Source organism: Punica granatum, chromosome 1, assembly GCF_007655135.1.
Source record: "Punica granatum isolate Tunisia-2019 chromosome 1, ASM765513v2, whole genome shotgun sequence".
Lineage (NCBI taxonomy): Eukaryota > Viridiplantae > Streptophyta > Magnoliopsida > Myrtales > Lythraceae > Punica > Punica granatum.
The window spans coordinates 7,416,758-7,437,931 of NC_045127.1; the positions used below are offsets into that span (position 1 = coordinate 7,416,758).

The following is a 21,174-nucleotide window of genomic DNA, read 5'->3' on the forward strand; positions in this document are numbered from 1 at the left end:
ATAAATCAATTAAAATCAAAACTCAACTCCACTCAACTCTAAATCCAAACGCACTCACAAATACCCCCACACATACAGAGATATATATAATAGGACTTTTCAAACTTTAATTTCATCTGACGGTAGCACATTACACAATACTGTTTACGAAATAGTTAATTTAACACATCTCTAAATATATACAGATGCTTGAAATTATTATCCTTTTGTTGCTGGTCATGTGTACGTCCAGTGAAATCCGATTGCCTCGATTCTTTTAACTTTATAATTTTCAGAGTTCAAAATCATACGGAGAATATTATCGAAGTAAAACAATCGCATGGAAGAGAGCAATACCTCAACTAAGTTGAGATCTTCTCATTACACACCCCTCATCCAAAAAATAGCCAAAATTACATGAAGCAAACTAATCAGGAAATTGCATGGCCTTACAGGACATTGCCACTGTTGCATAATTACTCACCTGACTTATAGGGTCTTGTTCCAAATCACATGGAATTGAGTTTGTTCAAAGTATTAGAAATATACCTCAACGATATCTTTTTCCATTCGTGGGTTAACAGTATCCATGCAGGTCTCATCGAACTTACAATATGCTTCCCTCCTTTATTTCAAATTTTTACTTGCTTGAAGAATCTTCGCCATGGAACCTTTGCGGATCATCTTCCTTGAGCTCACGGAGAAACTGTCTAAGAGGCCCTTCTCTGTGTGCTCTCATCCAGTTCTCCATATCTCAAACAAAGAAAACAAATGACAAGGAGAACGCAAATAATTGAAAATGATTAATGGACAAGGCATTTCGAGGAAACTTTTTTAAGGATAGATAATTCCCCGCAAAATTACAGCACGGCTTCAACGAAATTATCTAATCTCGGATACAATGCCCACAAAGAGTAGTCATGGATGTAAACACAACACTCTCTAACTAGAACCCAACCCGTAAAAGTATATAGAAAATAGAGTTGCACATATGTCAATGTTGCTTCTGGTACAATACAAATTCTTATGTAATCTCAGTTTGTATAGCAAAAAATTTGCAAGGAACACTAACGTTCAATTTAAAGACAATTCGAGAGGCCTATTTGACCAAATAATGATCAACTTTCAATTGATAATAGTATTATTGTTATTAGTAGTTAATATTGCAAATAATTATCACAACGGTCAACAATGAACCAAATGATGTCATTCTTCCAAAGCTTCCATATTCTTACCGTTCGTATTAATTTTGTTTTAAATAATCATTTTTATTTTAATTAATTATTAGTAGTAAATACTTTTATAATTTATTATTCAACAAAATTATCCCGAGTAAACTCTCCAATTAATTCATTGATATGCAAAAATACAAACTATGGACTAACTATCATCGAGCATTCACGGTGGAAACTACACCTTTAATTTATTTTTTTACGCAGCGTGTCGTATTCATACTTGCGGATAGTTCATATTTTATATGTTTAGTCTTTCAGCCTAAACTTCTGTTTTGATACTAAAACTTTATAATTTTCATCTCACCAATACCCCATTTTCCGAATTTTTCTCCAAATATTAGTTTTATTATTTTTCGAGAACATAATAAATTACAGTGCTAAGTAATTTGAGAACATAATAAATTGCAGTGCTAAGTAATTAGAACGTAAATAAATATATATATCTGCACCACTTTCAGTGAACAACAAGCTGAACAAGAAAAGAACACACGAACACACTTAGCAGCCTCGAAACCCAGACATTCACATGGTCCTTAATTCACCTACGTAAGAGAAAACCTTTTATTCTTCTAAATCAAGTTTTTATTTAATTAACCCTTCGGCAGTTCTTCCGCACTTCTCCGTTTGATCCGGTGAGGGGCCCGAGATTTCCCATCTTCACCATTGACTTGGCAAACTGTTCGAAGAACAGGGCTTCGTCATCTGCGTATGCCTTCACGAGCTCCATCGTCTTCCGAACTCTGCCCGTCAAGAGGACCTCGTCGGAGGTGAGGAGGCCCTTGCCCCACAGGATGAGCTTGAAGTAGGCGTTGTCGAACCTTGCCGGAGAGGCAAGATCGAGAGGGGTGATGTTGTTGTCACCACCAGAGGGGGGGCACATGGACCGGAGCTCGTTGGAGTATGTCCTCTCCAGGGTTTCATCAGGTTGGTTGTTCCCGTTTTGGTTGTACAGCCTCTGCTTGAATGTGAAGCAGCGGGCGACCCCGATCGTGTGGCCACCTGATTAAAAACCGTTTGATAGGAAGTTTACAAAGTTAGAAGTGGAAGTTAATCAGTGGCCTGTTGATGAGACCCCAAGGACATCATATTTATTGTCTGTTATCCAAGTTAAGCGAAATGCTATCTAATGTGTCATACTTCGATCCTACAACATCGTTTAGCTTAATGAATTTGAAAGCACAAGAAGAATATCGAAGTAAAATATTACATTATTATATGGAGACTCATCAAATTGTAACTTCAAGATCAAACGCAACAGAGCAGAAACTGAAAACTGTTGAGGAAAGAAGCGTCATATACAAATTAAAATACAATTACTTCTTGTCCAAGAAACGAAGAAGAGGAGATCCATTGATCGAATGACTGAATGGAAATGGAGTAAAAAAGAACGACTTTTATACAGCGTAATAAAGATCGAGGAACATGAATTGGGATCTTGATGTCACCTGCGCTCTATCCACTAAAACTATCTAAATCTCCGAAGTCCTAATGTCGGTTGAATGGATCATGGAATGTACGATGTCAAAGATAAGATTAAGGTTTGATCAAGAATTATAAACCTGAGAGGGCAACGAGGTCGACTTCATTGAGGCCCTGGCGTTGGAAAAGTGTGATGAGGTTTTGGATGGTTGAGTTTGGTGGGGGAATGTTGTTGTTGGAGAGGCTGACGCTTGCTGTCTTGGAATCCCTCCTTCCGAGAGGAAGCTCCCAGTTCGGTCCACCACTCTGTCATTTGACGCCCGAAAATTGTCAGCGACAACCCGAAAGAATGAACAAACAAGAATTACTATGTCGGTGGTCAAGAAGCTAGCAGTGACAATTTGATATGAGCTTTTCTTGCTTACTAGCATGACAGATCCACGGGCAGCGAGCGCAACAACGTCCGCACAGGACACGACCCCAGGACATGCTTCCTCCAACTTCTCCTTTATTTCATCAATCACTTCAAAACCTCGGAGAGAGTTTATGTTGGGGAATGACCTCTTCTCACTCACTATGCTGGCGCCGTTATCCAGTAGCACGGATGCATCGCATCCCTGCGAAAATTTAAGCTCGTTAGTCATAAGAAATCAGCATTCCTGAGAACTTATAATTTATTTCTGCTTCTAAATTCGAACCTGTGCAAAACAGTCATGGAAGTGAAGCCTGAGCAAGGAGGCGGCCATCCTCGGGTTCCTGGCAATTGTAGGCTCCAGCACCGACAGGATGATCTCATCGACCTGGGGGCATGTGAACTGATAGAACTGAGGGAAGAGACTGGAATATCCTCCTCCTCCTCCAGTGCTTCCACCAGACCCACCTCCCCAACCAAAGCCGAACCCAAACCCAGGGTGAGCGAAGCACAGGGTCGAGGAAAGGAGAGCTATTGCCCCAAGGCAAAGAGTAAACTTGGAAAGAGCCATTGATTCTACCTTCTTCTACAATGGAGTGAATGTGCAGAGAACAAGAAGCCGTTGAGTTTGAACAGCAAAGAAGGGATTCATTTGTTATATATAGGAAAGCTTAAGGGGCAGAATCAACCACTCTCTATCTCACCAAAACCTCTGATCATTGCCTAAATTGGATAATTCAGAACATGGCCAAGTTGTAACACGCTTCATCACATGAGAGGGGTTGGACCTAAGACAGTGTTTCTGGTATCATTTACCTGCTCCAGCGAACTACTTCTGTCGGGTCCTTCCTCTTTGAAATATCGAGCTTCAGTCTGCTCCTTATTTCGTACTATCTTCTCTGATCACTATTCTGAAAATGGTTTCTATAAGTCCACTGCGCGTACAGGAGCAGCTTCCTCGAAATCAATTCAACATGTATAGCTACTTATGTAAGAGCAAGTAGTAGCAGAAGACAAGTCGTCATCACATAACCGCGTTCCATTTACGCGGTAATTTCCATTTTAAGAGAAGAACTACACTAGATGTTGCATTCTCAAGATAACTCATGTAGATATATATTCCTTCTGTCCCAAGTGTTGAAGGGGCTCCAGCTTGAGTTGCTCTTACATGTACAACTGCTGATGTAAAATCAACTAGTAGCAGAAGACACGTTGTCAACACATAGCCGCGTTCCATTTACACGGTAGTTTCCAATTTAAGAGAAGAACTACAATAGTGTCGCATTCTCGGGACAACTCATATATACATATATATTCCTTCTGTCCCAAGTGTTTGAAGGGGCTCTAGCTTGAGTTGAATATGAACAAGTCTTCAACAACTCAAATGGAACAAGATATCTCTCTCTCTCGCGCCCCCATGCAACCCATCCCCTCCCCCAGGTAACAAATTCATAGGTAAGAGAATGAGAAGACAATTACAGTTGAAAGAAAAGCTACGATGTGCAGAAATGCCTCATGGGTGTACGAAGTCTCGCAAACCACAGAGGAAAATGTGCCTTGACTAATGTCCCATTTTCTGTATATTCCTGCAGAATGAAGAGAATAGAATGAGAATCTCATGATAGCATACTTATGTACACACTAGACAGAGTTAAATATAAGAAACTAAGCCGGCAGACTAGTTGAACTTCAATCTAACTAGTCTGAATCATTAACAAGAATATGGACAATGTAATCCACACATCTAGAGGTTGTGAATAGACGAATAGTAAGGGCAAAATTCATGATTGAGCATCACGTCCCCGTGGATCCCAGTTAGGGGGAAGAAACACAATATTTCATTAACATGCTTCCCAAAGAGTCCCATTTAATAGAAGCATAGGAACACATGATTTCAAGTATGACCTTTTTGAGCCAGCTCTGATCCATCTCCATTGTTCTACGAAGAACAAAAGGAGGAGAAGAGCAATCTGAGGACTCATTACAAGCACAAATAAAGGGATAAGAACCTTTATGAATGGTCACTGTGGGTGTTGGATGGCGCCGAGAAAAAAATGAACGAGAAGGATCTGCATACTCACCGTTTTCTCTACCATCCCGACCCGACGTATAGTGCTGAGGAGCTTTCCTTTGTTGAACGGAACCAGGGCTTCTACCCAGACCATCGGATCCTGTGATAGCACATTTGTCTCTTACAAACTTCACCACATAAAGTGCATTAAATAAATCATATACGTACACCCTAGCAGTCACTTCATACCTTCAGCTTTTCCTGAACGGCACCACAAAATTATTGTAAACCCTCACCAGTTAAAGCAGATATGCAAACCACATCTTCCCTCTTTTTTGCTTCATTCCTAATTTCTTGAGGATTATTAGCTCTATCGACCTGTAACAAGAGGCTCAAACAAAAGCGTTGCTTAGGCAAGATCCAGTTAGCAAATATAATATGCACTGGGCATCAATAGAATAACAAAGCTACACAAATTTTGCAACAATATCTGGGAATAAGGCAAGCGAGAACTTAAAAGCTACATTTTTTAACATCAATAATTACATCACTGCCCATAAAGGGGGTGAGTGGCTGCTAATGAAGAAGTAGATTATCAACTCAGAAAGGTAGTTTGCCGGAATAAAAAGCTAGAGACGTTTTCTTCTGAAAGATCATTCTAATTTTTCAGTTAATCAATTTTCTGTCTTCTGGAAAAAGAAAAGGAAAATTTGGAATAAGAAAGATATGGCAGATTGCATCTGACAATACATTGTGTTCAACACATCCAGTAGACGACAGCCCAATGTGCTTTTATCCTATATTTCTCTATTCAGATGAACAGCTAAAGAGCCTCTACAAAATTTCAATTCTTCAGATGGACCATCGTCGAAGATATTCCAAATACCTTGTTCCAAGCCATTAACTTTGGGATTGAAGACACATCAAGCTCAGATAGAACTTTGTCCACTGCATCAATCTGCTGCTCTGCTAGAGGATGGCTGAATTTATACAGCAAAGACTAATTAGATTGCATGATTGACCACTAGACACGATCTTCACTCTAGCAAAGTTACATGAGGATATACCTGATGTCCACAACATGGATCAAGAGCGATGACTCTGATATCTCCTCTAAAGTTGCTCTAAAGGCAGCAACCTGTAGGATGAGATCATTCAGAAGGAAAATTTGCGAAGTGAAATCATTCAAATTTAAACTTCACGAGTTACTAGCCTAGAAGAAAGTTTCACAAGGCCGTGACAAAGGCATAAGGATTGACTGAAGTCGAAGAACTTAAGGAACTCACCAGCATAGTTGGTAATTTTTGGATGAAACCGACTGTATCTGTTAGAAGAAACTCCCTCCCATTCTTCATCTAGATCACATGCACAACACAAGCACATGTAATTTTACTATATCTACTAAATAAACTCTCAAAAATAACCTGACGTTTGAGATTTCCTTAAACATTAAGACCAACCTGTATCCTTCTTGTAGTTCGGTCAAGGGTTGCAAACAACAGATCTTCTGCAAGAACATCTGCCCCGGTCAAGCAATTCAACAATGTAATCTTCCCACCATAGATACACCCAACCTAGAAAATTTTAAATGCAACTTAGGTTTAAACAACCAAGGAGGACACAACTATTCCAGATCTATTTCAATTCCAAACACTTACTAGAGATGCAACAGGCACAGGTACAGAGTGTCCGCCAATTATGATACTTGCTGTCTGTGTTTTCTAACAGATTCCAGCTCCTTCTTGAGAACCCCAATCTATTCATAACGAGCCATTATGGTAAATAACATCAGTATTTCAGTGAGGTCTACAATCAACAAACAGATGGAGCTTTAGAAATTGTATATTACTTGGGTACGTAATATACGCTTGTCCACTTCAATTTGCTTTTCACCCATACCCTTTACTTTGCCTCCAGCTTGTCGTTCGAGGTGAGTCCACATTATGGTTAATCGTGGTAATTGGTACTCCATTTGCGCCAGTGCAATCTAACCCGAAGTGCATTCACGAAGAGGAAGTTAAAAAAGGATATTATGAATATCAAGATGTCTCTGTTGGATGTATGAGATTTGACACTTTGGCCATGTGCTAACAGAAAGTACCAAAGTTCTGTCAACAGCAATGCACTGGAGGTTGACAGGGGTAATTTATGTGTTGTCGTGAAATTCTCATTTTCATTTTTTGCGTCTAATTCTTTTCTAGAATCTTATTTCCTCTCCCTAATTGGTATTAACTACATCTAGATCTTGAGTAAACCATTCCTTATGGTGGCCCGTCTACAAAGTCCACAGAGAAAAAGACAAAAGGCATTTGCATCTAAGGAACAAACTTATTCAGAGGGGGACAGGAGTTGCCTGTAATGCTCCACCAAAAGACTTCTCCAAATTGCGCAACTGCCTCAGGAAAGTTCAACACAGGATATTCTTAAGCAGCAGAAATTACAGCGACAGGAAGAAAACAAGAAAGAGTGGAAGGTTTACTTGTGAATACTAAAGGGAGAAAATCTGAGGAAGACTGAGCGTGTTAAGTCTACCCGGGCTAAAGCTCATCATCAAATATAACAGTCTCGACATCTAAATCATGAATTGCAGTCTTGATTTCTGCAACCTTCCCCGACCCAATATATGTCCACGGGTTTGGAGAAGATAGCCTGAAGTAAGCCATGCGCATCAAGGAGCATGTGGGCAACAGTTTAAATTATTGTTCACATAGGACACTGTAGTGGTAGATAATAATGAACTGGATTAGTGTCCGTTTGAGTAAACTATCAAGTATCCGCATACTAAGGCAACAAGACACAGGGATTGAGATCACAATTATCATCAATACAAACTGCCATATCTCCCTAAGGGGCACTGTCCTGAATCCTAAATAGTAAGATCACACACCCATGACAATATTGAAAATGATAGCATGTAATCTAATTGTCCGAGAAGACGTAGCAATCAACTTACGTCAGATATTACTTTGAACTACTGCCATAGCCATAATGTGCCTACTTTGACAAGTGATGCATGCGAAAATACTCACTTTTGATAAGTAGAACCGACGACCCTAAGTCCTGCAGTATCCGGAAGCTGGCCTAACTCCTTGAGTGACTCCTCTACTCCAAAAGAGTCCTCGGTATCACTCTCGCTCCACCCCAACAAGATAAGCTCTTTCCTCAAACACCTGAACGAAAATGTCGCAATCCAGCGACATAATAGTTACTAAACAGAGAGTTTGCATACGATAAGAATAAATAAAATCCTAAGAAAAGCGAAAGGACCGACCTCTCGTCCATTCCGAAGCTTGAACCTGTCCTCCAAGCTGTCATGATCGACTTCCTCCCTTGGTGGACTAGCAGGGTATTCTTCCAATTGGGTAGTCGGAACTTCACTCGGAGCCTCGTGGGCATCAGCTCCCTCCTCTTCTTGGGTCTGCTGTCGACGGCAAGATAACTGAGCTGCTGCTCCAGCTGGAGCGCTCTGGGGAAGTTGGTGGGCTGAGATTTGAGAAGAAACTAGAGGTGAGAATCTGCCGATGAGAGACGAACATAAGCTCATTATCCAGAAAATGTTGCTGCTTTCCCCGCTGCTCTTCTCCGATGAGAGATGATTCTCTCCGTTCAGTTCTCCGATGGTGGCCTACTAACTCGATTACTTTAGGTTCAAACGGGATCAATCCACTAAAAAAAGCTCTCCCTAATTAGAAACACCACTAAAAATCAAGCACGTAAATTTAAAAAGTTTATTTCCCACGTAGGGATTCCAGAGTTTTTTTAAAAAAATTTTATTTGCATATTTATATATTATTTTAAATAAGTATACAAACTTTTTTTTTAGCAACATCACCTAATATTCGAATGTCGAACAAATCAAATTAAAATAATTTCGTGTAGTATCAGTTCATTAAGTTATAAATCTTTTTCTTTCTCAATCCCAAGCACCAAATTACCTACATGTAGGTAAATGGCGCATTTCAATTTATCATCAATTTAAATAGTATCTTTTTTTATTTTTTTTTATCCATAATATCTTTTTATTTATGACCTTAGAAGTATCCATTTGACGATTAATACATATTTGAGATAGTTTATTGACAGAGATTAATTCTCGTTTGGTTGGCTTGATTCTTTCATTGACTATTGGACCCATATTATCAGTAAAATTTATCCATTTAAAATTAGTGAACTACTTAAGACTTATTATATTGTGGTCATAGTTTTCTAATTAGATTATTAAAATTGGTGAGGAAATCTATCAAATTTTACACCAATAAAATATTAATTAGTATAATCTTTTAATAATCTAGCTCACCTACTATCAACCGAGAGTTCATAATTTCCATTAAGTAGTTTTATTATTAATTTTAACTACGGAAAATACTATGATAAACCAAAAAAGAAGAAACTCTATGTTATACTAGTTTTTCTGTCATGTACGTTACACGGGTTCTTGTTCATATATCTCTGTATCATTTTTATCGTAATTATTTATATTTTAAAACATGAATTATCTTATATAAAATAATAATAATTTTCAACTTTTACTTTTAATATAAAGAATAATCTTCAATAATTTTTTAATAAAACTTATTATAATAATTTCTATACAATTAATATGCATCACATTTTTAAATTAACCGTTACTATAAATTTATCACATATATTAATTTTTGTAAATAGAATATAAATTTGTATTTTTAAAACATTGTTTATAACATCCTCACCTTTATATTTTATTTTTATTTTTTATTAGTTAATAGCATTACGTTATAAATTTGTTCTTTTGTGGGATCATGATAATTTTAGAAATTCTATATATCATCAATTATTTTGTAGTATTTATATCATTTGGTGTTTTATACATCTATATATTCATTTTTAACACGTATATACCCTTTCTTATAATAATATTTTGATTTTTAAAACATATATTTGCTATTTAACATAATAAGTTAAAAGTTAATTTGAAGTTTCATTCTCATAATTTTTAATATATTATTTACAATAATTTTTTTATTAATGAGAGAGCATTTGTTAAATGGGATACAATATTACAATTATACTATATATATATATATATATATATATATATAGATAGAGGATATGGATATGGATTCTTTAATTTATTGATTTCTAAAACCGGTTGAACCGGTTTCAGAACCATTTTGGTGTTCATTTTTGCCTTCGGTTTCGTTGAACCGTTCTAATCGGTCGGAGAAGACAGAAAGCAAAGAGCCTCTGTAACGCGCTTTGTCTCCGTTGAACTCCTGCGAGATACCGACAAACAAACTGTAGCAGATTCAACTCCGGCCATGGAAACTTGTCGCTGGTCGGCGAGGTCACCTGAAATTCCGACAAGACCCAGCCCCAGTCGAGCAACTCCTGCGCTTCCGAGAGCACACTTGGTTCGGCTTCTCCGCCGTTTCAGAGCATCAGCAGCAACGGGCTCGAGCTCCGCTGCCGTTCCGGTAGAACCAATAACTAAGAACCGGATGTTCATTCTCGGCGTGGGATATGTCGGGAAATTCTTTGGCAAAGAGCTCCTAGATAGCGGCTGGTCGGTTTCTTCATGGGTCAAATGTAAGCCGGAGTTGAAGTAAACGGGTCGGTGAAGCACTTCGGATTGACAGTTTTGGATTGCAGGGTTGTTTCAGGGACCTGCAAGAGTGCGGAGAAGAGAAAGGAGCTTGAAGATGAAGGATTCGACATGTACATTTTGGATGCCAATGAGCCAAAGTGAGTTTTATTCCTCTCATCAGTCCATATGGTTGTAGTCCATTATTGCTGAATTGATTTTGAATATGAAGAACTTTTCCATGGAATGGACACATCCCGCTGAGGCCTCCGTATGTTGAGGACTAGTCGGAAAGCCGAAATCCGACAATGAATATGAACAGGAAAGTGGAAACTTTACGAGGCCCTCTTTGTTAATGATCTTCAACCATTATCAGCTGAGCTCCTTGATCTAGTGCAATTGGCATGTGCTGTTGGTTGCTCATCTTCGTACCCTCATGAGTTCTGATGGCTCAGGTATTCAAATGGCCTAGCTAGAAAAGAAATGTAATCAAGTGGGAATTTAGAAGGAATGGAAATAAGTGGAACTGATCTGGATTGTTTCCCTTCTTGCCGTTCTTTGGTTAAATACTTCTCTTTTGCCTCAGTGCTATTTGCGTGCAATTCTTTTGTATGACTTATCAGACTAAAAAAAAGTTTTTGATGGAACAGGATGAGTGTCCTGAGTAGTATGAAAGAATACACGCACCTTCTTGTGTCCATACCTCCTATGGCGGGCATCGGTGACCTGGTACGTTAGGAATAAGTAATCATTCATGTTCTACATCTTTCATCATTTCTGTTACTTGTTATTCACATCAAGGCTCGGTAATCACCCGGAATTGGCTGGCTCGGTTCTTGGCTAATGTTGTAGCTGCTGCAACAAGAGCACCTCCTAAGGAATATGCTGAAGGGCGGGAATATACAATGGCTGTGCTACCTGTCATCCACTAGTACGTCTTTATCCTGATTTACGTTTATTGCATATTGAGCAGTTGTTAGTGTCATGTTTCCCTTACGATTATGAAGGAAGGATGTCTTCATCCTTGTGGATTAAGCATAAACTATTCCATTTTAGTCCTTTTCCACTTTGATGATCAACTAATGCTAATAGTGTCCACGTCAAGCAGTTATGAACATGGTCTTAATTTCTAGAATCCTTCATAGGGATGGCAATGGCACTGGTTTAGGATGTCTAGTTCCTCCCATTCCCATACCATAAGGGAAACTCATTTCCCAAATTCAGCCCGACTCACCAGATATATAGAAGAATATCCAAACAATCCAACCATATGTTAACAAATATCCTCTTGCCACCCCTTCCCAGTCTGTTGTAACAGCAATGCGTGTTCACCTTAATTTTTACTCCATAGAATTCCCTCCTACCTCAACGAGTTTACCTCTTTAGCCTTCCTTCTGTTCGTTTTCATTATGGAAGCTTTTATCAGTTCAAATACATTATGTCATGAAAAATGGTTCTTGAACACACAGGACCTCTTTGAAGTAGTTAAAATTGGAGTCAATAAACTGGCTCAATTCCTAGGCACGACAATTAATCAATCTAGGCTAGATACTGTCAGCAGAACTTTGCAAATTGGCTGGAAACTGGCATCTCTGATAATATGAACAGAACTCTACATGTAATAAGAAATTTAGCACAAAAAGGTGAATTCATTAACCTTTTGGAAGGGGAAATATGTATGAAACTCTGTCCATTTACCTAATTTGTTCTCACCAGTCCATAGTGGTCTCATTATATTTGCCACATAAAATGAGCTGCATTTTCAGTATTTCTTCGTCTGATGTGCTCCTGATTAATTGTCTCCTATTATGGAATAACTTTGGTTGAGGTCGTTTCAGGTGTATACGGGGATTCCGGTGGTGACTGGGTGGACGAGGAGTGAGTAATTGAATTTGTGAGTCGATTTGCCGTTTGAACTTCTCTGCTATGAGTTAAAGAACAAACTGTTGCAGTTATCCTGCGAGCCCTTCAAATCACATGGCTAAACTGAGGTTAGATGCTGAGAAAGGCTGGTTAGATCTGGGTGGATCTCTTGGAATTTCAGCACTAGTGTTTCGTCTCGGAGGAATATATGGCCCTGGAAGAAGGTTATGGCCATATTTATTCGTCTTTTCTTCCCTTTTTTCTGAATTCTTTCGGTGATTCAACTAATTTATTAATCGTTTTCACTGGGAAGCTTGCACGGAAACCCGGTTTTTGCTGACTATGATCTGTTTTTTCTCCCAGTGCTATTGACACCATCATCAGGAAGAAACCTTTGACACAAGGTCAAAAGATGAGATCATCGAGGCAGTACACAGCGAGAGTTCATATTGAGGACATTGGCCAAGCGCTTAAGGCTAGCATTTCAGTTCCACCTTCCAGGTAGTTCCTCGAATTTTAACTATTGACGTGACTATTTCTTTTGTTGGATCTAAACTGACCATCAGAAAAACCATACAGCTGCAAGCTGGCTTTACGGATATTTCGCCAGAATAAGTACTCGCAAGATTGTGAAACACTGGTTTGAAACATATTGTAGAGGAGCAATGTGAATATTCTTGTTCTGTATAGTAGTGTCCAATTAAGGCCTTTAGCTAAATAAGGCCTTTAGCGTATGACTATGTCAGACGTTATGTCGTTGGAATATAACATTTTTCTCGGAATTCACGTTACGGATGATGCTTAGCCTCCAGTCTCTGCAGATAATGTTTAGCTACCTTAACCTCTCTTCCATTTTCTTGTTCCAGTAGGATCTACAACATTGTGGATGATGATCCAGCCCCAAGGGAAGAGGTGTTTGAGTTTGCTCATATGCTGGTCGAGAAAAAGTGGCCTGGCCATTTCAAAGATGACCCATCACCTGAAACAACTGGATCAATTGCCATTGGAGCAAGCACGAGGGGTGAGAAGCGGGTTTCAAATGCACGCATGAAGGGAGAGCTCGGAGTGAGGCTGATCCACCCAAGTTATAAGTCCGGGTTTCACAGCATTGTTGAGAAGACAAAAATTCATTCTCTGTAGTCTCCATTTTTTTTCCCCCCCGTTTATCATGTTACTTTGCTGATATTGCCGAGTACAAGATTACTGACGGTGATCACATTTAATTTGCGAATTTCAATTTGATCTCTAGACATAATTTCAAATCCTGGGTGAACATGTTTTAGCTCTCTCTCCAAAAGCTCAATGTGATATTCAGCTAACTAATTACATTAGATCATTAGGGACGGACCATAGGAGGCTGCCCGAACCAAGTGGAGTCCTACTGGCCGGAAGAGAATAAGAACTCCCAGTAGAGTAGGCAGATTAGTGAATGACTGTTTTATTACAATAGCCGCACTACAAGTTACGGAAAACATGCAACCAGAGAAAGGCCAAAACTACCCTCAGCCTGAGTTAGGATGACGGGGTGTAGTTGGAGTTACTGCAACCCAAGGTGATACAGGTGAAGCCGCTACATCGGGGCTCCAAGTTGGATGCCCATCCAGCCTCCTTTGTGCTCGTTCACTGCAATAAATCCACAGTAATGGAAATGATGTATTTGGCTAAAAAGATCTATTGTCAAGAGAAAATTATCATAACAAAGAGAGACGTAATGCTGCAGTTATTAAAATCAATTTAAGATGCCAACCTGTGAATACTCCTTAATTCTTGCGATATCTGGACCAGAAACTCTTCTTTCTGTTAGTGTCATTTTCCGACAAGGACCTGCCCCACTTTGACCCGAGCGAGAAGTGTCGAGTTAAAAACGGCTTCCTCGAACTGGAACTCGCTCCTAACTTAGGAACTTTCGCTTCATGGTGATCGGAAAAATCTAACTCTCCGCTGAAACAGCTATCCACGACACGATTTTTCAGCGTCTTGAGCCTCCTTGCCTCAGCTTTTGAAGCTTTCTTTGACATCTTTAAAGCTCGCTTTTCTCCAAATGTACAGATGGGGCAAACCGGGTCATACTTATCTGCTTCCTTAGTCATTCGGTCCAAGCACTCAGCGTGGAAGAAATGTCCACAGACTAGAACAGCAACTATCGAGTAACAATCGCTCCGATCTATTTTCTCCTTCAAGAGCTTTCTGCAAACCTCACAGGTCCGCAAGTCGGAGGAAGGTGAACATGAAAGCCTATCACTGGACTGCTCACTTTCAAAGGACCACCTATGTCTCTGAGAGGAGACGAGCTCAGAGAAGGTCTGCATGGACCAACAATCAGAGAAGCTGCCCTGGGACCCTGCCATGAAGTCATGACTGCAAGTTGAGAGTGCAAAGGATGATGATCTTCCTTCAGAAACTGAGTTAGTACGAGGAGATTTCATTTTCAAAATTCTACTGTCAGAGATCTGCCTCAGCAATTGCCTTCCAGGTGAATCGCGGACCCGACGTGATGGTGTGGAATGAGGAGGTATTGCATGATTTTGAGGGGATAAATGGTCTGCGGTGGGCGTTGAGAATGACGAAGGCATTGTGGCAGAAAATGAAATCTTTGGGGTGAGGGACTCAACATTTCCAAGCGAATCCGCTGCATTTTTCACCTGAAAAGAGGAAAAATACGTTGGATATTAACTCAATGAAAAGGAGGACCTGAGCAACCGTATTCAATTATAGACTTTCTGAATCAATTTAGGCTTACCTCTACAGAGCAATTGCTTTCTGCGGATATGTCTGCACCAAACATGGAGATAAGACATCAGATATTAAATTAACAGAAAACTGTTCCCAACAGAGAACTGCTAAGAATACATAAAAGTGCTAAAAAATAGATCTATTTGCCAGAGACAGAATCCATTCGTATAAGATTTCAATGAGTACTAGCTTCTGTACCAACAACATTTTGAAATGGTAAAAGCTCTACAAGAGAGGAACTAAGGTCAAAGCATAAGTTCTTTTCATAGATTGGTTACCTGTGCATCTATCTGAGAATGGAGTCATAGAATTGGCATCAACTCCTTCATGAGCTGGGAAGGAGTGACTGGCTGGTGTACCCAAGTTCTCCACCTGGTCTCCCCTATCAGAAGTATTGCAACTCAGCGAACTAATGGGTTTCTTCACCTGCATATTGCTATAGCTACTAATTCCATGGGAGAACTCAGATGATATATTATCAATTTCACCAGCTACACGCCTTCGGTTTTCCCATCGGAAGCTCCAAGATGGTGAATATAAAACACTCCTTTGCAAAGCTTCAGTTGCAGTTCGGTTGGGAATGTTTCGATCTCTAGCGGCAACACAGCAAGCCGATCCCATGATGATTTCCTACTACTGCCTCAAATTATCTTCTCCTGCAGAAAAATAATGCTCAGGACCATAGGACTGCTATTTTTCCTGCCAAATTATGGGGGGGAAAAAAAAAGATGTTAGCAATTGCTAAAAACTCAACGAAAATGCCTCTGAATGGATATGCATGCATTAATAAATCTACTAGGACATTCAGCAGTTCAGGCACAACAAAGAATAACTACCCTGTATCAGGAAAGCAGAACAAATATCCTAAATTGCAGTCGATGTAATGATAATTAGAGCAGACAAGTGAATATTCGACGAGAAGCACGGTGACAGGAAAGATAGTTGCTGCAGGACCCAGAATGTTAAGATTCAAATACACTCTCACAACAGGTACAAGCACAAAACTTTTCGCCTCTATTGGCGAACAAGCAGCAAAGAAGACAGTGTGCTGAAATTCAGTTATGAAAAGAATAATGCTTCCATATCGACAATGGAGAATCATAGTATAGAAAACAGATAGAAAAATGAAGTTTGGACCTGAATAGCAAAATTTGGAAACTATTTTCCTAAAATGCAACTGAAATTACAACGAAAAATTATCTCTCAAATGGACAGCACGATACTATCGTCTAATCATTTGGGGGTATTCTTGGTTGCAGAAACAAATGGAGTAACTAATATCAAAATCGCAGCACAAGCAGATTAATCAACTGTATTCCTCGCAATTTCCAATAATAACGGAACACCCGAAACGAGCAATCTACACTCCAAGCCAGCGGTAGCTCATAATCTTCACAAGCAGAAGTTGCTACAATAGTATCAACACATGATCACTCAATCACTGCAGAAGTTAATCCAAAACCGAATCGGAATTGCGGCCGCATCTAAACGGAAAAGGGGAAGCATCGATATCATCAAGCGAATACAGAGGGTTTCGACAGCGTTCAACACCAGCAGAGATCCAAATCGAGGATAAGCGGAAGCAAACAGATGGGTGGAAGATGATATTCAAAGATACCGATTTCTGGGTTAGGGCTTCAGACGGAGAAATGCTCCCACAGAGAGGCAGTCGGAGTGATAGAGAGAGAGAGAGAGAGAGAGAGAGGCGAAATGGAAGGGCGGGGGGTGAGGGGTTCGGTTGAGTTCGCGGTAGCGACCGTTATGACGGAGTTAGAGAGCAAAAGGTGGCGACTGATATGTTGGAAATGCTTGACCCCTCCCCCCTCCCCCCTCCCCTCCCCTCCCCTCACCACAAACAATATTTAATCTTAAAAATTTAATAATTAGTTATCGATAAAGATTGTTTCACACTGTTCGACGCATACATGTACTCCTTAAATACGGTCTCTGTTTCAGATGTTATGAATGAAGAAAATCCTTCACATTGAGAGCTTTATCCCGACTCGAATTGAAATAGTCTAGCACGCACTAAAACACTAATAATAATTAATTAAAAAACAAAAATGAAAAAAGTGGAGGGAAAAAGGAGTTTGGGAAGGACGCCACGTACTCCCTGGAACCTTTTGACACTGAAAAAGTGGAAAAAAAGCCAAGAAAAGTGACCGCCGACAAATGGGCCCTGCCCGGCCCACCCCCTCCCTTTCCCATCCCCAACCAAAGCCCACGCTAGTTGCCTTCTTTGTGGACTTTAATTTACATCCTTTAAGGATTGCTCATTAAGATATCTATGTCTAGGTGTTGTTTTTTTTTTTGGGGTAAATAATAATGTATATGTATTTATTACATTTAATGTGTTGTTTATGGTACATCCCTAGAAATATGCAATGCTTAAAACTTATTACAAGTGGAGCATAGCGTTGGTCCATAACTAAAGCTTTATTTTGGAGGCCCATAGCCTACTAGGAATAAGGAAAATTAGAATAAATAGATACAAAACCTCTTCACAAAAATTAATTTTCAATATCTCTTGATTTCGAATTGAAAATGTATGACATTGTACTCCTAATTCTCTTTTCAACCATGTAAGATTATTATCAAAGCTTAGTTATCTTATCTCTACTAAATGCATGTGCCATCGACTTCTAACAAGGACCTTTCTCGGGGTATCGATTGCAAACAATAGTCAGAACGCAATCCAATCTGCCCTAGCTCACAATTGTAATGACGGCACCTTTGCACTTACTAGTCGCGTATATTTTGATAATGAGACCTACATCTACAAGTGTAACTTTCTATTGTATGCCTAGACTAGATTGTTGTTGACTCGCATCCGCCGAACTTGTTGGTGCTATATTATATTTGTTTCTCCAGTTGCTAGTGCATTATTCTCAGTTAGTAATTACTATAGGTACGCACTTTTATTGGTACGTATCTTAATATTCAGAAACTCAATAGACATAGATTTATTCGATTTGAACCGAATCGCTCCCTAAGCGGTAAAACTCTCACAACTTAAATTTTCCTCATTCACAATTTCAAAATCGAGACTTTATTTTAGGGGAATAAGTGTCGAATCACTTGAATTAACCCAATTTAATTTTTTCTGTGCACATTTTTTTATTATGAACCAATGAAAGTCTTTCTTTGATAAGTGAATTAATCAAATTCAATAAAAAAACACTTCCGGGTGTAAAAGCCAATAAACTTAGACTTCGGGGTGCAAATTTAAGTTTCCAAAAAGTGAAACCCTATCTTCTTCTTCTTCTTCGATCCCCTCTGCTCAGGGATTACTCTCTGCAGCTCCTTTCTGGTACTGAGCTGCCCATCGCGAGCCTTGACAGCTCCGCCTCTCTCTTTCACGGCGGTCCTTGCTATGCAGCGCCTCTGCAGCAGCTAAAGTTGGTGCCCGACTGAACACCAAAAAGGTGCTCCATCTTCTTTTTTTTTTTCTTTCCTTCCTCATGTCTTCGCTTTCGGTCAATTTGCTCATTTGCGGTCTAATTCGTGCCATTGATTTACCATTGTTGCACTTCATGGTCCAATCGATTCAATTTAGCGTGTGGACGTTGTGGGCAGCTCGAATTAGTCATTCCAAATTGGCCTCTAGGACTAAGATGGAGCTCCCAACTCTCTCTGTGGGAACAACCGCCCCCACTTTATCTCGATCCCTTATTATGCGAGTCCCATCGAGGTTCATTAAGCTGGTGGCGTCATGCTCCGTCCTCGAGCTGAGTGAGCTCGTGTTCGAAGTTCGGGTCCGGAATTGGTTCTCTAGGTTCTTGAACCCCCAAATTTGCTGTAATGAAATGTACTTCTTAAGGAGATGGTAGTCGCGTTATCGTAGGAGCTGTACTTCCTAGTAAGTGTTAAGTCTTGTTCGAACAATATGCGGCATAGGAAAATATCAAGAGCAGCATTTGATAAATGGTAATGAGAGTAGTGAATGGCACATTTTGCAGCTAAGAGCGTCAATTTGAGGCCTTTTCTCCTAGTAACTGCTTATTGATGGATGAGAAAACTGTTGTGTAGAAGAATGGCCACTTATCGAGTCTGCTCACATTTTTCGCAGTCCTTGCAGCTGATTCTGATGGAATTCCTTTTTGTTGTTTCAACTGTCAATTTTGTGCTTCATTCCATTGTTCTTGTTCATGGAATTTATCTCATGCTCAACTTCTTGCATTTAGCTAAGCTGCTCGGCTTAATTTTGTGTACTGGATGCCTTGAAAAGTAGGAGCTTGAGGACAGGATTAATGGGGACTACTTCTAGTGTATATTCTGATTTGGGTTTTGATTGTGCTTGGAAATGCAGGTCCTTTACTATGACATCTAATGGATGCCCAACACCCTCAAGGGTTGGGCTCATGAATTGTATATCGAAGCTAACTGTGCCCAGAAGCCCTATTCTTGCTTGCCTTTCTCTTGTGCCCAGTAGAGCTGCCTTATTGCCCATTAGGAGCTCATGGAGACCTCATCAGCCTTCCAGGTCTGAGTTGTTCGATGGTACGTGCAATTACCTAGTTTTGCTGATGAATACTTTGGCAGGCATTCATTTTCTTATGATTTTCTAACATCCGTGATTTGATTAACACTTTCTACCAAATCAGCAAAAGTAGATATTCAGTAAAGAATGTTGCTTCTTAATATTCATGTTCAAAGTGTTCGAATGCTTTTTTCAACTATGTATGTATGGTTCATCACGCTCCAGAAAATTGCCCCCAGTTTTCGACCTTACTCGTCTTCAAGATTAATAAAGTAACTAAGTAAGAAATACGTTGAAATTGCACTCCGTGGGATGGTTTATAATCCAATCCAATATCTTATAAAGCTTGATCCATCACATTTTTTCCTATATTTGCCCTGCTTTAAAAATGAAGGGAAGATGATGTTCCCTATTCTCTATAGATGATCAGAACCGGGGTTTCCTCCTGATCATTCACTCTCATAACCTTTCACTGGCAGGATTCTCGCACCCCATCTTCTCCGCTTCTTCGACCCCACTTCTTAAAGGGGAATACGCTGGACTCTCAGGCCTACTTCCGCTGATTCCCAGGAGGCAGAAAGCACGCATTTCCCCTCGAGCATCGAAGGATGTCCCATACAGTTACCGGTATCCTCCAATGACCAAAAAGCCTCGATGGTGGTGGAGGATGCTGGCCTGCCTCCCTTACTTGATGCCTCTCCACGAGACCTGGATGTACGCTGAGACCGCCTACCACCTCCACCCATTCCTGGAAGACTTTGAGTTCCTGACCTACCCGTTCCTCGGGGCCATTGGCAGGCTTCCTAGTTGGTTTCTTATGGCCTACTTCTTCATAGCATACTTGGGGGTTGTCCGGAGAAAGGAGTGGCCCCACTTCTTCCGATTTCATGTAGTGATGGGCATGCTTTTGGAAATTGCTCTACAAGTGATTGGTACTGTGAGTCGATGGATGCCCCTTGGAGTCTACTGGGGCAAGCTGGGGATGCACTTCTGGACCGCTGTGGCCTTCGCTTACCTCTTCACTGTTTTAGAGTGCATCAGGTGTGCCCTTGCAGGAATGTATGCGGATGTTCCTTTCGCCTGTGATGCGGCCTATATACAAATCCCATACGACTAAAGAGGTTATTGTGTTTTTACTTTCACTTAAATCTTTGTCAGAGAGGAAATGTGGGATTTTGGGCTCTAGTTAATTTCTCATGGACTTATGTCAATGAATGTGAGACTGATTTCCACCTTGATGAGAAATTTTTCGTGTCATTGAGACTGGTTTTGGCTTCGGAACTTGGCGACCTTTTGGATCGGGTCTTAGCCACTACTGTTTATAACAAAAATGTTAATAAATCGCAACCATACAATTATTATTATTCAATAGTACATGTTTGGTAGGGATGAATCGAGATGAAATTCCGCTCATCCGAACGTAACGAAGTTGAAAAATGAAAAAAGAAAATAAGGAATTGCAAATCTAATGGTCCACTTGTG

The 21,174-nt window shown here is 40.0% G+C and overlaps 4 protein-coding genes and 1 pseudogene across 5 annotated transcripts; 2 read left to right on the top strand and 3 right to left on the bottom strand.

The window, feature by feature from the left end:
- Positions 1 to 1,632: 1,632 nt before the first annotated feature.
- LOC116209898 (peroxidase 9) lies at positions 1,633 to 4,490 on the bottom strand. The gene is made up of 4 exons (XM_031543651.1): positions 3,332 to 4,490; positions 3,059 to 3,250; positions 2,774 to 2,939; positions 1,633 to 2,213 (listed from the first exon to the last, which is right to left on the bottom strand). The coding sequence occupies exons 1-4, from the start codon at positions 3,614 to 3,616 to the stop codon at positions 1,801 to 1,803; spliced, it is 1,056 nt and encodes a 351-aa protein (XP_031399511.1). The 5' UTR covers positions 3,617 to 4,490; the 3' UTR covers positions 1,633 to 1,800.
- A 48-nt stretch (positions 4,491 to 4,538) lies between these two features.
- Positions 4,539 to 8,802, bottom strand: LOC116209907 (annotated as a pseudogene).
- Positions 8,803 to 10,240: 1,438 nt separating this feature from the next.
- On the top strand, positions 10,241 to 13,744 carry LOC116211704 (protein YeeZ). 2 transcript variants are annotated; one of them, XM_031546189.1, is made up of 8 exons: positions 10,241 to 10,598; positions 10,685 to 10,777; positions 11,267 to 11,345; positions 11,469 to 11,547; positions 12,455 to 12,494; positions 12,569 to 12,703; positions 12,843 to 12,980; positions 13,346 to 13,744. In XM_031546189.1, exons 1-8 carry the CDS (start codon positions 10,354 to 10,356, stop codon positions 13,617 to 13,619), a joined length of 1,083 nt encoding a protein of 360 aa, XP_031402049.1. In that variant the 5' UTR covers positions 10,241 to 10,353; the 3' UTR covers positions 13,620 to 13,744. The 2 variants fall into 2 exon arrangements, with proteins under 2 accessions (XP_031402049.1, XP_031402057.1); XM_031546197.1 differs by having other exon boundaries at positions 13,349 to 13,744.
- Positions 13,745 to 13,762: 18 nt separating this feature from the next.
- On the bottom strand, positions 13,763 to 17,021 carry LOC116211695. The gene is made up of 5 exons (XM_031546176.1): positions 16,831 to 17,021; positions 15,491 to 15,911; positions 15,220 to 15,251; positions 14,227 to 15,121; positions 13,763 to 14,102 (listed from the first exon to the last, which is right to left on the bottom strand). The coding sequence occupies exons 2-4, from the start codon at positions 15,831 to 15,833 to the stop codon at positions 14,240 to 14,242; spliced, it is 1,257 nt and encodes a 418-aa protein (XP_031402036.1). The 5' UTR covers positions 15,834 to 15,911; positions 16,831 to 17,021; the 3' UTR covers positions 13,763 to 14,102; positions 14,227 to 14,239.
- A 1,460-nt stretch (positions 17,022 to 18,481) lies between these two features.
- On the top strand, positions 18,482 to 20,973 carry LOC116192782 (protein TIC 20-I, chloroplastic-like). Its single transcript, XM_031521424.1, has 3 exons — positions 18,482 to 18,637; positions 19,522 to 19,712; positions 20,172 to 20,973. Exons 2-3 carry the CDS (start codon positions 19,532 to 19,534, stop codon positions 20,807 to 20,809), a joined length of 819 nt encoding a protein of 272 aa, XP_031377284.1. The 5' UTR covers positions 18,482 to 18,637; positions 19,522 to 19,531; the 3' UTR covers positions 20,810 to 20,973.
- The last annotated feature ends 201 nt before the right edge of the window (positions 20,974 to 21,174 follow it).